The 15,911-nt window shown below is 35.3% G+C and overlaps 1 protein-coding gene across 10 annotated transcripts in view; it reads left to right on the top strand.

The window, feature by feature from the left end:
• Nucleotides 1-15,911, top strand: part of MON2 (MON2 regulator of endosome-to-Golgi trafficking) — a 119,329-nt gene that overhangs the window by 34,934 nt on the left and 68,484 nt on the right. For all 10 annotated transcript variants that reach the window (XM_086884576.1, XM_086884586.1, XM_086884583.1 and 7 more), the window contains 12 exons: nt 377-481; nt 712-792; nt 1,046-1,119; nt 1,198-1,288; nt 2,506-2,607; nt 4,774-4,884; nt 5,556-5,731; nt 8,943-9,105; nt 9,597-9,890; nt 10,633-10,831; nt 12,156-12,784; nt 15,681-15,824. In XM_086884576.1, the coding sequence (XP_086740702.1) occupies nt 377-481; nt 712-792; nt 1,046-1,119; nt 1,198-1,288; nt 2,506-2,607; nt 4,774-4,884; nt 5,556-5,731; nt 8,943-9,105; nt 9,597-9,890; nt 10,633-10,831; nt 12,156-12,784; nt 15,681-15,824 (2,169 nt within the window). The remainder of the gene's footprint in view (nt 1-376; nt 482-711; nt 793-1,045; nt 1,120-1,197; nt 1,289-2,505; nt 2,608-4,773; nt 4,885-5,555; nt 5,732-8,942; nt 9,106-9,596; nt 9,891-10,632; nt 10,832-12,155; nt 12,785-15,680; nt 15,825-15,911) is intronic.

Here is a 15,911-nt window from a genome sequence, read left to right as displayed (position 1 = left end):
GGCAACCTGTTCCAGTGCCTCACCAGCCTCACAGTAAGGATTTCTTTCCCAATACCAGAACCTGTTCTCTTTCAATTTGAACCCATTCCCTCTTGTCCCATCACTACGTGCTCTTAAATAATCTTGCCTTGTCCTTCCAGTGTTGGGAACCCCAGAGCTGGATGCAGCACTCAAGTACTCATATTAAACCTCACCTAGAAAAGCCTGAGAGAAGGAGAGATACTGAACTACTTCTCTAAAAAAAATATATTTCACCAGTGCAAACAAAATGTAATTTTAAAGCACTTCAGTAAAAAATGAAAGTTTACTAGAAACACTGTCATTGTGGAATGATAAAAACTGGATGGCTTTTTGGTTGTTTTGTTTCTTTTCATAGCTGACATCAAAAAATATCCAGTGTATGAGGACTTTACTCAACTTAGCTCACTTCCATGGAGCTGTTCTTGGTACATCGTGGCAGCTTGTCCTGGCTACCCTTCAGGTAGTATTTCCCTCATAGGAAATATTTATGCCTTGCTGTTACGCCTTGGTGTTTTGCTATAATTTGGTTTTCAGTTGCTCAGTGAGCAATAGAAAAAGCTTTGAGTCTTCTCATGGTGTACTGTGTATTGCCTTAAATAAGTATTGTAGCATTTCTCTTGAGTTCTGTTTAGCTTGAGTACAATGCTGATTTCTTCTCAGCCTGAAAAATGCTCCTTTTATATTTTTCAGCATCTTGTGTGGATTCTGGGACTGAAGCCTAGTGTTGGGGGTGCATTAAAACCTGGGAGAGCTGTGGAAGGGCCAAGCACAGTAAGCATGATTGTTTGTTTTCAGTTAATGATTGTTAGTATTATCTATTATATTAGTATTTATATATGATATATTTATAATATATTTATCTATTATATATTATATAAATATAATATATATAATATGTATTATATAGCTATTATATATATTATAAATATATCTAAAATATAATTTAATATATATTTATACATTTATATATTATATTAGTATTTTTCTATTAAAATCTGTAAGACATATTTCTGTCTTTTTCAAGGTTCTGACTACAGCAGTTATGACTGATCTACCATCTATATCCAGCATGATTTCAAAGCTTTTTGAAAATTCACAGTAAGAAACTTTATCTTGTAATTAAAATAATGTGTGCATATCAAACTTGACAGTCTTTTGATAGCAGTTATTTTTCAGGTACCTTGACGATGTGTCTTTACATCACTTAATAAATGCCCTTTGCTCCTTGTCTCTGGAAGCCATGGATATGGCCTATGGAAACAATAAGGTATAAAAAGAGTTTATTTTTTTTAGATGTTTTTATGAAACAGGCAGAAGACTTGTACATTTATCCTTTAAGCTAACTATTTCTAATACTAAAACTAGTAATACCTTTGATGCTCTAGATTAAAAAATAAAATATGAACCAGAGAATGTCTTGTTTTTAATGGTTCATACAGTTACCAGATTCTTTGAACTTCCTCACTGTGTTCCTGTGCTTTTTATTAGTTAAGGAATGTCATGTGTTTCTATTAATAAAATTGTGGGTGGATGAAACTTTTAAAAGCCCTTGTAATTTCAGAGGTTAGGGATGCTGAGTAGCACAGTTATTTTCTGTGAGATGCTAATTTTCATTTTAATTTTCTCTTACAATGTACTGCAGAGAAATCATGGCAATTAGGTATTTAAAAATCTGATAAGTCATAGTTACTTGGGAAAACCATAGTTAGTATTCATGTCATTAAGCTTCAGTAAACAACCTGTAGCCTAGAAAGGTTGAAGACCCTGTGATTGGATAAGATGTAGTATATATTCTCCTTGTCAAAATCTTATCCCAGAAGAGAGTTTCTGAAAGTTTGTCTTTAATCTGTTACACTAGAGATAATGAAGGCAGAGAACATGTTTTATAACACTTTGCTATTACAGCAACAGAGAATGAATTTAATAAGCAAAGTTTGTGTTTAAAATCAGTTGAATATTAGAGAAAGAAATCAGCAGAAATGGGAAAAGATAATGATTTCAGTGCAACAGTCATTTTTGACTATATGTTGATTTAAAAAAAAATTAAATTAAATGAAGCTTATCACAAATATTTGCAGATATATTCGATGAGTGGGAAATTTGTCATATTCCTGCAGAGCTTTTATGAAGCAAATGAAAGATAAAGAATTAGGGTATTACGAAATGAAATACTGCAGACTGTTTCACTATAATCTGAAGTTGCAAAGTTGCAGTGGGGGAAGGGCTGTGTTGCTAGCAGGACATGTTAAAAAGCGGGAGGGAGGGAGGGAGGACTGTGCAAGGCTCTTTTTCAGGGCCAGCGGTGTTCTGGCTTTTGTCACACTGCTGCCCCCGTGTGGCCCCTCCTGCGGCACTGCGGGAGCTTCCCAGCCTTCACGGCCTGTGCAATGAGCTGTACCTCGGCTAGAAATTATCCCCTGGCAAAATGCTCTCGCCTTACTGCACTTACCTCAAAGGCATGTGTTCAAATTCCATTCTCTTAAGGAACCATCACTTTTTGCTGTTGCTAAATTGCTGGAAACGGGACTAGTTAACATGCGCAGGATTGAGATTCTTTGGAGACCTCTGACCGGTCATCTTCTGGAGGTAACTAATGGCTTTTATCACTCGTACTAGAATATTCTTTGTATTAATGAAGTCCTTGTGGAAATATGTTTTTAACGTGTAATTTCTAAGTTGTAATTATATATTTTGGTTTAGTCACTTTATTGTTGCAGTTCAAATACATTATGGTTTGAATTTAAAAGTGAATTTATATATTTAAATTACAATATTTTAATATCTCTTGTCTTTATGGTGCCATCAGTCTTTATATATTTTTGACACAGCAGTGTTTAAAAAGATCAAATAATTATATGTCATATATCTGTTCTAATTAAGGTGGCACAAACATGTTTCACTGTTTCACACAGTACAACTATCTAGGAAGATTCTGAGTTAGAATCTTTCTAGAATTGAAGCCAGATTTACTAAGAAAGGATTGTTTATTTGACTTTTTTATTTTTTTTTTGGTTAATATTTAAGCTAACTTCTGAAGGCTTTCTTTAGCAGACTACTGTTCAAGTATAAAAATGTTGTAATCCTATTGCAATTTCTTTAATATTCTAACTTCAACATGAAAAATACAGTCTATCAAGGAAAAAACCAGTACATTTTGAATTGGAAACTAAAAACAGGTGATTGAATGTAACTGCAGTTTTAATTCTCCGCACAATATATAGGAGAATAAAATGTGAGAATAGGGTTTGTTATAGAGTGGGTAAAGGAGAAGGCTTTTCTTCCTCATAATTCAGAATGTATCAGATACTTCCTTAGCAGCAGTGCATTGTTTTAACAAGCATTAAGGTTTGGCCATGTCTATTTATGGAAGCCACATACTGCTTTATCAAGGAGAAAAAAGTTGGTTATTTCTGGGTTTAAAGACTTAAAGCACAAGCATCTCTTTCTCTTGTTTATTTTTTGCCCTACAAGACAATAAGGTTCACCATCCACATCTTGAGACTGTTATCATCTAGGGAGCAGTCTGTTTCAGTCTGTTACCCGTGCATTGCGGGTAATCTGCCAGTGTTTCGTAGGAAATACAGGAGTCTTTTATTTCAAAGTAGTGCCTTATTTCCTTTTAAACCTCAGGTATTGGGGTACAATAAGGAAGGAGGAAGCATCAGCTATAATTCAATTAAACACAACCTGAGGGAATAGCTTGTTCCCTGGTTCTGGAATTGGTTATCTTTACAGAATCAGAGCATGAAGTACTTCAAATTCTCTTTTTTTATTTTATATAAAGTTTTAAAAATGTAAGTAAATCAGGAGAGTGGCTATTTCCTGTCTGCATTTTTTAACATTAACCTAGCTCTTCTACATTGTTCTCCTTTTTGGTTTGGCTAGGTTGATAAGGGAATGGTCCACCAATAAAAGACATCAGCATTCTTTATGATAGTACCTTGACTTGACTCTGGGTTCTCACACCATCAGAACTCGGGCTGGAAGGGTGGCAATTATGTAGCAGTCAATGAAACTGTACACTTCCCATATTAGTTTGAGGGTAGTGTATTAGATACAGCACACTTCAGACTAGCTATCTAAGAAATAGCACAATTTTAAAATTTTTTATATTCTAAAAAGCAATTAGCAAAGTTGTTAGGTTCAGAGAGTTTAGAGACAAAGAGAAATGAAAGTATGCATTTGAAGCTCAAGTTTAAAGATGCTTGCTATTGCTTTGCCAAGTTTTTAAAATAATGGAGTGTGAGGTTTATTTTATCTTCAATATGTAGTTATTTTTTGTATTTGAGAGTATAGATGACACTTTGCTTTTTGGCTACTGCCATGTTCATCACTTGATTATGTTAAGCAGTGTGTGAAATTTTGTAGCTTTTAAGTTAAGTTAAACCTGAGAGTCTTAGGCATTTATTGAAGGGTTGTTTGGTGCTTTTTAATCAATCATTATCAGAATTAGTAGTTTGTTTAGTAATTTTGGAAAATTTATTTATTTGAATTATATACGTAATTTTAACTATGTTTCCTTCTGTGTCTTTCATTGCTTCCTATTGCTTCCTTATTCAGAAGGTATGTCTATCCAAAAGATTTTTTTTTTTTACTATGAAGCCAGATTTCTTAGGTTACTTAGGTATTTGTTGTATTTTTCTTGTACTATTGTATCTATCATGCTAATATCATTAAAATACCAGTTTTTAATGTATTATTTATGTTGGTTAAATGAAAGTGACTTTAAACAAAACACTGCTGTGTTTTCAGGTCTGTCAGCATCCCAACTCCAGAATGAGAGAATGGGGAGCAGAGGCTTTAACTTCTCTCATTAAAGCAGGGCTGACATTCAGACATGATCCTCCATTATCTCAAAATCAGGTAAAGCAAGTTTAAGAGCAGATGCTTTTCTCCTTCATTCATAAAGCAACTTTACTATTGAGTATATAAAGTCTGTAGCTGTAACACTCAGATGTAACTATTGTGAACCACCACATGCATTCTAATAAACTATCCTCTTTCATTTTTCAAATATCTAACAAAGAGTGATGCTTGCATATTATGTCCATTTCTAAGAACAAATCGTGGGTCCACCCTCATAAGTGCAAAAAATTTCAGAATGTTTAGAAGTATATATGTGATGCTGTGGCAGGCAAAAAATGTGTTGCCTAACATTCTAAATTACAGCTGTTCAATCCTGATTAATCATGGTTAAGAAAACATTCTAATATTTTTACTGAGTCTTACTGGATATTTTTTTCAAGCTCTCTTGAGTAGGAAGCTGAGTGTAGCCCTGCTGAGTGAGCATAAATTTGCATGATATTTCTTATGCAACTGTAGCAGCATCTACCTGAAGAACCTGGAGAACAGGAGCCAGGAAGGTAGATTTTGTGTAAAGACCCTTTATGGTCTGAATTTGAGCATTTAGTGAGTGAGCTTCTGAATTAATTCAATGAATCTTTAATTTGTACTCTGTTTTCATTTATACATAAAAATACTTGAGAATCTGTTAAATGTTAGAATCCTTAATGTGCTTTACTGTTTACTTTTAGAGGCTGCAGTTGCTTTTATTGAATCCACTAAAGGAGCTGTCAAACATTAGTCATCCTGATATCAGGATCAAGCAGTTGGAGTGTGTGCTACAGATTTTACAGAGTCAGGGTGACAGCTTAGGACCTGGTTGGCCATTGGTGCTTGGAGTCATGGGGGCAATCCAAAGTGATCAGGGGTAAGTGGTGGAAATAAAATTTTAAACTTATGTAAGATAAGAACAGTAGAAAAAGGCTTTTATTTTTCTACTTTATATTTTTGTACTTTAATAGCCACTTCATAGTTGCATTGTAACTTTTGGCTTGTGAAAAATTTTACTCAACAAAAATACACTTTTTAATTCTTCCTGAAGCACACTTTATTTTACTGAATTAATCTTCCACAAGACCAGAATATTATTCCACTCTACATTCTCCTGTAGTCAGCATGCAGTATACACTGGGAGTACTCAGTGTGCCATTTCATTTGATCTTGACCATCTGGTGGACACATCTCTGGTGCTTTCCAATACTCCTGTGTGAATCAGCTGTTGCTCAGTTTATCTGTTGTTTCTTTTTCTTCTTAAATCTTCCAGTAGTCTCTAGTGTGTGTTTTCTTCTGATCCCTCTCTCTTTTTCTTGAAGCCTTCCTACCTCAATGGTTGCTGGTAGCAGAAGGATGGAAGATTATTTACTGGCTGTGGGTGAATCTCTTGACTTACACAATTGACTCTGTTGCCAGCAGAGGTGGACTTGTTCTCTGCCCACAAGGGAAAGTGAGAGATGAAGTTGCAAGGAATATTTTTGAAATGAGCAGTGAATTGAACATCTGCTTTTGCAACTGTAAGCACCAAGAATTATACCAAAACACTCAAACCATATTTATTAGTTTTTTATGTGCTAGTCAAGACTAGCAGCAGGATAGGTCATCATATAACTCTAGTGTCAGTAGAATTCTCCTTGGCATATCTCTCCTTTTGTCCCACCTTAGTCTTCTGGTCAAATAAAAACCTAAAGCTCCTTCAATAGTGTGAAGGATTGAGCTCTTGGACCAGTATGGTTTGCACTGGCAGTAGTACCTACCAAAATTCCCAAGGATTTTGGCATTCTTGGTTGTGAGCATCCTTTTTTTTTTTTTTTTTTTTTTGTTATTAAGCTTCCTTTGGTAGTTGTTGTTTTCACACTTGGTGCAATGTGTTCCTGCATGCCTTTTGATTTTCACTGTTGTTAGTGAGGGATGAAAACCACCACAAATTCCTCTCAAGACAGTCTTCAGATCCCATTAAATCTCAAACCCATATCTCACTGGCTGATATCTCAAGATGTTACTAACATCTTGTGTTATATCTTAGTCTCCTCCTACAAGGTATATGGAATAACCCAACTACATAGCACTGTTTGCCCACATCATATTAAGTACAGTAGAAAAAAATTAACCATGCCTTCTGTTTGTTGAGAAAGACCTTATTTTCTTACCTAAGTTACTGCACAAGTTACTTACCTAAGTGAACACAAGATACAGATACTATTATGGTACTTTAAATATTAACTTACCACAAGACTTTCTTCACAAATGTCTTCCCTCTGATGAGTGAACGTCCTGGATTCTAGGACAGAAATCCATTTACCTTCCTGGAAAGCTTCTTTTATAAATACAGAAAATGCTGTTTTGATAGCCAAAAACCATACTTTGGTCACTTCTGGATTGTACAGTACAAACAAAAGAAGCCAAACAAAAAGAAGCCTGTCTTTCAGGACTTTTTCAGTGGAAAGCCTCTGTATATTTTAAGCATAGATAAAGTCTTATACAATCTCAAGATTTCTCACTAAGATTAAATTTCTTCTATTTACAGTTTACCTTTTTGTGGTCACCTATAAGGCCAAGGACAGTTCCACAATTTGAAGCGTGGTATCACTGTTGGTACTTGCATGAGGAACTTTAAAACTTTTCTTGAAACACGAAGTAGTGTAGGACCTTAACAAGGAAAAACTGTTCTGAATTTCTTCTTGTAGCATTGCATTTGAAATGTAGAAAGACAGGTTACTTTCCCTTAACTCACTACTTCAAAATGAGTAGTGGAACTATACTTTGATTTCCTGCCTCCATCTCTTCTCTTAGAATCCTTCAAGGTCACATACTTCTGAAACTTTGTACTGGAAGGGGAACTGCAGCAGTTTTGGGTTTGTTTCACTTTATGGGTTTCACTTTATTGATTCCTCTAATGAGTATGGGGGAAAGTATTGTGTGAGTCTATCCTCCATCAGTATAGCAATGATAAATACTTTGATCTTACATGGTAGGATAGATGTTTCTCTGCATTATTCATCATATTAGAGAATTATTAGTTGTACCAGTACTGTCCATGTGAAGTTTCTTGAGTATTCTTCTGGTTTCTATATTGTGTTGGCTGTTACAATACAGTGGAAATGAACCCCTCTGATTTTGATTTTGGATTAACTTAATTTAATTTAAATTTAAATAAAAACAAAAATTTGTAATCCTGGAATAGGTAATGGACATATCTATAATCTGAAATTTTTCCCCAGAATATACATCCGGAAGGATACTAAGTTTCTGTATTACAAAGCTTTGAAATTATTTCTGTCATACATTGAAAAAACCCTGCAGTGAAATTTAACTGCAGCTTCCCTATTTTGTGTTACCTACACTCCACCACTCCTTTTGATTCCTTCATTTTGTCTCTCATTAAACAAGATTTTAGTTGTAAAAGTCCTTGCTGCTTCTGAGAACTCCTTGCAAACCTTTCCTGTATTCAGAATCTAATTCTGAAGGCAAAGTTATTAAGGATCTATTTAATGGTAGACATTTTGAAAAGTTTTTGCCTGATACAATGTAGTATTGAAGCAAGTAAGACTACCTTTATGTTAGCATGCATCTTCCCTAATAATTAAACCAAATTTTGCCCAACTGCTTGGCATACTTGAAGTCATTTTGAACTGCTGATACAAGGAATTCTTCAGAACAGCTTACTCTTTGGGAAGATGATAATGCTTAAATTAAGTGCTTTTTTTGTCCATGGTGGCTTTTTTCTAATGTTTTGACTAACACATTTGAACTAACAAGTTTTAGAACTCTTAAATAGAGAAATGGACTTCACTATATAAAAATTAGCTAAGGACCACTTGAAAGCCTAAACTTAACTCCACGAGGTAGTTAGCATGGACTAAATGGCTTCATCAGAATTTTAAGCTTCAACTTAAAATTATAGCTCAAAAAACCCATTTAAGATAGTGCAAATTCTTCTCAAAAAGATTAATTTGATTTTTTTTTCTTTTTGTATTTAATGCTGCTATCTCCTGAGGTATTGTATTCAAAATATTTCCGTGCTCTTGAAGAAATGCGAAATGAGCGTGTGTGTGTGTGCTTTGTTTTTATTTTGTTTTTTGAAGAGAGTCCTTAATACGGACTGCATTCCAGTGTCTTCAGCTGGTTGTGACCGACTTCCTTCCTACAATGCCATGTACTTGTCTGCAGATCGTTGTTGAAGTTGCAGGAAGCTTTGGACTTCACAATCAAGAGCTTAATATTAGCTTAACTTCAATTGGTTTGCTGGTGAGTTTTTTATTAACCTACACCAATGCTGCTTTTGGCTTTCATTTTTGCTTTTCTTTTTTAATGAAAGTTTCTCTGTAGTCAGTTATACAAATGACAGCCACAACCTAGTTTTTTGGGTTCTTACTGAGCTCCAATGCTGTCATTTGGAATCATAGGTGAATTTAGTGAACACATCTTGCCTTTAATTTTCATGATTCCTGGCTTACTAAAAGAAAGAGTGTTGTGTTGTAACCATGTTTATCAGTATCTAATTTTTAATGCATTATTTTGTGCCCCCTATAATGAGAACCTAGAAGCTGTGAAAGAAGAGTAATGTTTGGTCCATGCAATGTTTATGTGCTGATCTTATTTCACCAATGTAGTGAAATTAATATCTTGATGTACTTTGAAAAATACTTTGTGAAAATAAGAGGCAATTTATTTAATGATCATTAAGAGCATTACCCTATTGTTATTGTATGATACCATATGTCTTATTTATTTTCTAGTGGAATATTTCAGATTATTTTTTCCAAAGAGGTGAAATAATTGAAAAGGAACTAAACAAAGAAGAAGCAGTGTTGCAGAAACAGGCAGAAGAAAAGGGAGTGACGCTGAACAGACCTTTTCATCCTGCATCACCATTTGACTGTCTTTGGTTATGCCTGTATGCCAAACTTGGAGAACTGTGTGTGGATCCCCGACCTGCCGTTAGAAAGAGCGCTGGGCAGACATTGTTTTCTACAATTGGTGCTCATGGAACTCTACTGCAACATTCAACGTGGCACACAGTAATATGGAAGGTATGATGTGTAAGCTCCCTCTGAAGGTTTTGTAAAGACCATTTGAATTTTAATAACCATTGACCATTTACCATATAATAACCATTATCACTTAGCTAATTTATTAAGACTTTTTAAAGATAACATAAGGTGGCAGAAATCTGATCTCTTGGGTTTTGGGAATGTTTTTTACACTTTGTCCTCTCTGGCCTTTAAGGCTTCTTCTAAAATAAAATTTTAGTATCCTAGTTATTTTTTCTTAGTAGTTTGATAAAAAGATGGGTTCCTTCGTATATGAATGAATGACTTATCTTTTGTGTGAAAATGGAGATGTTTGAGGGTCATGTGGCCGATCTGGTATCAGATGGAGCCTTGCTTTGCATTCTGTTTAGAATCTTTCAAGAGGATCTATCAAATGCTGTGTTCTAAGTCATGGTCATGTTTGTTGTGCTTTATGGAAACTTTAGGCTTGTGGAAACTTGAGCCTGCCTGTGAAGTGTCTGAGATCCACTGGTTTTAGTGTTCTTTTGGTGCTGATACTGTTCTTGGTGGGTTTGAGTGTGCTATTTCCAGCCCTTCTCAAGTGGCCATCACTTGACTGATTGTTAATCTTGGCTGCTGTGGAGACTGTTTAGAACAAGGGAATTTTCAGGGTGACATTGTGACAGAAAGGATAATGAAACTGATTTTTGTTGGTTTGCTATGAATACAACTATGTTATTTGAAAAGTTGCATTTTTCCTCTTTTTTTCTGGCTATTACAGGTTTTATTTCACCTGTTGGATAGGGTTCGAGAATCTTCTACAACAGCTGACAAAGAGAAGATTGAGTCAGGAGGAGGCAACATTCTCATTCATCATTCAAGAGATACAGCTGAGAAGCAGTGGGCTGAGACATGGGTATTAACACTGGCTGGAGTTGCAAGGATATTTAACACCAGGAGATACTTATTGCAGCCTCTAGGTAAAATTTATAGTCATTAAAAGACACAATTATAAACTTCTGCTTTTGTATGTTCTTTTCAGTTAAGGTATTGGGCAATAATCTTAATCTTAGCTCAAAAATGTTTTTTTGTTTTGCTGCCTCAAATGTTAGGAAAATTATGACATTATTAATTCATGCTCTGTAGAGCCAAAAATTGTAACTACAGATTTCATCCTCTGTACCACAGTACTTGAGATTAAATCTCAGAAGTCACAATTCAGTCCCAATTCTGTGTGCTAAATAGCTTTAAATTATAGGAGACTGATAACAATAATACTTTGTTCTTGTCAGAACATGTTCTTCTTTTTGTCTGTCTAAGGGAATGCAACACTTGCCTGGAACTTTTCTGTGGCATCAGTGTGTCAAATTTAACAGTACTCTTAGAAAGTAAAGAGAACTTACTTGTAAAGTCAGTGGAGTATTGAACTTTTACATTGCTCAGCTGTATTTTACAATAGCTTGGTAATTTCTAAAAGGAAAAAGTTCAAAAGGAATAGAGAATGTATAGTTTACAAAGAAAAGTCCTCATTAGATTAATCTATCTTCAGCATTCCATAGTATCCAGTTAATGTATATTAATTGGATATAAGTTGTGTTGTATTTAATTTTGGTCATTTGTGATAGAAGTGTCAACATATTAACAGCTAGTAAGTGTACTAGTCATTTGCAGAAACGTGGTAGAATTTAGGCTATGTTAAACTTGAGTTAAAACTGAATGAAACAATGAGAACTACTTTAATTATTCAAACCCTCTAATTAGTAATATAGAAAATTGAAGATTAAGGCTAAATTTAATGAAAAACTCAAATGCCTCAAATGAAATCTTTCCACAGTACAATTATCAAAGCATTTTGAAATCAATTCTTTATAAATGCATTGCATGAGTATAGATTTGACCCTTAATTTCTTGTATAGGGTTAACCCTTTGTGAAATCAACAGGCATCTGATATGTATAAGAACAAATCTGTTTAATTATGTTTCACTATACCAAATGGAGAAAATAAATTTTACTAGTGTGGGATGTGGTATGTGATTTTTTGCTGGCAAATTTAACATGAACATAGGTATATTGTTTCATTCTTCATTTTTATGTGTTTCTCTGTCACATTCGTTCTTTCAGGTTATGGTTGAATTGATATAAAAGTCATTCAAGTGGCCACCTAATCTCTTGAAATTTCTGTGTATTAGAGTAACAAGTACATGAGCAACCTTTTAGGTTGGGTTGGCAGGGTTGGGTGGCAATGGGAATAGGAAGCAAGTTCCAAATTGACTTTTCCCTCCTCCCCCTCTTTTTTTAATTAGGAGACTTTTCCCAAGCCTGGGATGTTCTTCTTGATCACATCCAGTCGGCAGCACTTAGCAAAAATAATGAAGTTTCCTTGGCTGCTCTGAAAAGCTTCCAGGAGATCCTACAAATCGTTTCTCCTGTTCGAGACTCTGAGAAGCCCGAGACACCACCTGCCATCAATGTTTCTGTACCTTTGGTGGTAGGAACAACAACTGCCCCTAGTCTTGGCAGATCATTCATGAGAACTGACTCCATAGGAGAAAGAATAGGAAGATACAATGGATCAGAACCTCCTGCAATAACAGATGAGATTGAAGATTTGAATCTTTGGTGGGCAGCCTGGAACAGCTGGTATAGGATTGGATCAGAAAGTACAAGGCCTCCAGTTACTTGTGATAAATTAACTTTCATTCCCAGCCAGCCTTTTCTTACAGCTTTAATTCAAATATTCCCAGCTCTTTATCAACACATCAAAACTGGTTTCAGCATGGATGATCTTCAAAAGCTGGGTGTCATTTTGCACGGTGCTGTTTCAGTTCCAATCAGTTCAGATGCTTCCCCTTTCATCCTTCCATCTTACACTGAAGCAGTTTTGACAAGTTTACAAGAAGCGGTTCTTACAGCTTTAGATGTTTTACAAAAGGTAATAATGCAACTTCTAGCGTGTGAAAGGTAAACTACAGTGTGTCTACTTCTTCTCTATAGAGTTAGAGTGTGGTGATTTAAACATGATTTTAAAAATTATTTATGCTTGCACACTGTGTTGTATTACGACAATCTCCATTTCTGCTGCAAAATAGATGCTCTGCATTGAAAGGAATGGTGTAACCTTTAAGAAACATGCTTTTTTTTTCCTGCTTAATTGCAGAAGTGCCTTAAGTGTTGTGCTGTGTTTGTAGCCATTTACTTGTCCATCTAATGTTGAAGTACTCTTGGTGTTGATACTGAAGGTCTGTACATGGAGATGGAGGAACAGTCCCACAAGCAGTGTTCTGTATGATGTCCAGGTGCTGCTGTGAACAGTATAGAAAGAACAATGATCATGAGAACTTAGAGTTGACATAAAGCATAAAATATAGAAGGCTCTCTGGCAGATTATCTACATTCTTGACTCTTACTAACGAAGTTATTTGATGGAAATGCTGCATCTATGCTTAAGAAATTCTTACTCTAGAACTTATCCTCAAAGTGCACCCTTAATGCAACTAAATCTATAAACAACAGATTAGGGTGCTCTTTCTCTGAAAGACAAAAGAAAATAGTGCTGCTTTCTTTCTTTTTGGAGTTGTAAAATATCTCCTTGCCAAGTTCACTATTCATTCACAGAACTTATTTATTCAAAAGAAGCAGAGTGAAATCATGCATTTATATTAAGCACTACATTAAAAAAAAAACAACAAAAACAACAACAAAAAACACCAACAAAACCACCTTACTTGGGAAATGGCAGACTTAAAATATCCACATGACCTGACCTCATTCCCTTTGGGCTTTCATGTTATGACTATTTGGCTTCACTGTGTGGCCATACATACCCCCCTGTTGCTGACAGGATCCTGCTCCATTTAGCTCCTAGAACACATGATGGCTGCCAGATGAGCAGCAATTCAGTGTCTTGTTTTCTCTTTTGCTTAGTGTGAGCTGATTAATCTCAAACATAAGCAAGGTAGAATCATTGTCTTGCAGCCATTCCTTTAGTTGATGGTTTTAACAAATACTCATTCATGAATATTGAAAACAGAGGTATAAGAATAGCATCATAAAAAGGCTTGGGTCAGGAGGAACCTTAAAGATTATCTAGTTCCAACCATCCCTGCCATGGAAATGCTATGGAGTGAATTACTTTGTTTAAATTTCAATTCAGTTTGCTTGGATAGAAGTTGGTATTAAATCTTAGTTTTGTATTGTGGGTGTATAAATAACATGAAATTTTAAAACCATTCAGGTTTTAACTGAAAACTACTGTTTTCATCCTTTTCCAGTCAGGCTTTTGACCTTTTTTTCCCCTCCCTTTTGCAACAGGTCAGTCCAGCCCAAATCCTAGTTTTCCCATTTGATCAGTCCATTTTTTCATCTGAAATTTTTCTGTTTTTTAGTCTCCTTATCCAGATGATCTTAGTTTCCAAAGACTGCAGGCATTAAGGTTTTTCAGAGAAAGGGTTACCAGTGTTTTTAACATGAGGAAAAACTGCACATTATTATACTCTGGTTCTTGTCAAGATGTTTTAGCTGGAGGTTTCTAAACAATAACAAAAGCAGTAAGTGAGTAAGTAAGTGAGACATCTCCCCTTCCCTACTCCCAGTGTCAGTGGGTTACTGTGGCAGTTACAAGCCTTTGAAAATACAGACATCCCTAAGATGGTACCTCAAACCTCCCCTTCCCACCTATACTTATGTTACTAACACACCAGCACTGATGTTCCTAAAAACATCATTTGAAGTATTTTTGGGCACCACCAGTAAGTTCTGTCAAGTTGCGTGATTGCTCCTCTCGGCTGTATAAACACAGTACAGTTCACATAGCAAGGCAGCCAGCCAGTGCTGATGTGAAGCAAAAGCCATGCGTCAGATGGTTTTGCTTTAGGCCAGAGTACCTTCTTCCTCTCTTGAAATCAATTGATACACTCAGGAGTACGTACACACAGAAGCTAGTGGAAGCCTTAAAGAAGAGTATGTAAATATTTGCAATCTTTGAAACAAAACATTTCTCTGTTTGCGTGTAGGATCAGGTTCTTTGCTGATACAAGAAGACTTGGGTCAATTCTGATTTTCTCAGAAGTTGTGGAACCATTTTGCAGTTTGAATAGTATGAAAAAAACCTAACATTTTTCAGACTGAACTCTGACTAGTTTACTAAATTTATTTTATAACTTTATTCCACTAGCAAAGGACCTCATTGCAACTTAAGAACATGGGAATGGAAGGGAGCTTTGGATCTCTTTTCAAGCTTCCATACATTGAGTCCATTTTACACCCTTTATTTTGTTCTTTGTTGTCTTATTATTTCTCATTAGAACTCATCTTCTGGTCTTTTACTGCTGTAGTATGGGGAGGGTGTTAGTATAAGTACACTGTTCCTGAAATTTTCTGTTTTAAAGCAAGATTGAGTTTCAGCTATACCAAACCATATAATTCTCATTTTATTTATATTTCATTCTATAAGACACTCTTTTAACTACTTTAAAAGCTTTAAATGTTTATTAAAGATGTGTCTGAGGTCTATATAAAAGACTTCTGTAAGACTTTATTTTAGACAAGTCAAAGCAGAGTTTGTGGAGAAATGTTATCTTTTATTGGACGAGGTAGCTGTACTTACTGAACTATATATGCCCAGGTATCTTGCCTCTTTCTTTACTTCAATAAAGTAGCAAAATTTAATTTTCTTAAATTATTGGAACTATACACTATCTTTCACACAGCACGACTCCTCCAAAGTCTTATATGGGGGTTTTTCTGTAGGAGTTATTTGTACTGATGCATGTGTTAAAGCAAAAGCTCAAGAAATATATATTAAACTTTAGTATTTTCTTTTGATAAAGGCTATATGTGTGGGCTCAGAAGGTATGCAGATAATGTATCCTGCAATCTTTGACCAGCTGCTGGCCTTTGTAGAATTCTCCTGCAAGCCTCCACAGTATGGACAGCTGGAAACCAAGCACATTGCAAATGCAAAGTATAATCAGGTAATTTATTAGAAATCTCACTTGTTTCAGTTGGCTGGCTAATCAAATTCAGCTTCAGATATAGGTTGTTCAGCAAGATGTATTTGT

This window comes from Cyanistes caeruleus, chromosome 4 (assembly GCF_971803275.1).
Source record: "Cyanistes caeruleus chromosome 4, bCyaCae1.hap1.1, whole genome shotgun sequence".
NCBI lineage: Eukaryota > Metazoa > Chordata > Aves > Passeriformes > Paridae > Cyanistes > Cyanistes caeruleus.
Note: the sequence above shows the minus strand (reverse complement) of the source record. Positions and strands in the feature narration are given on the sequence as shown.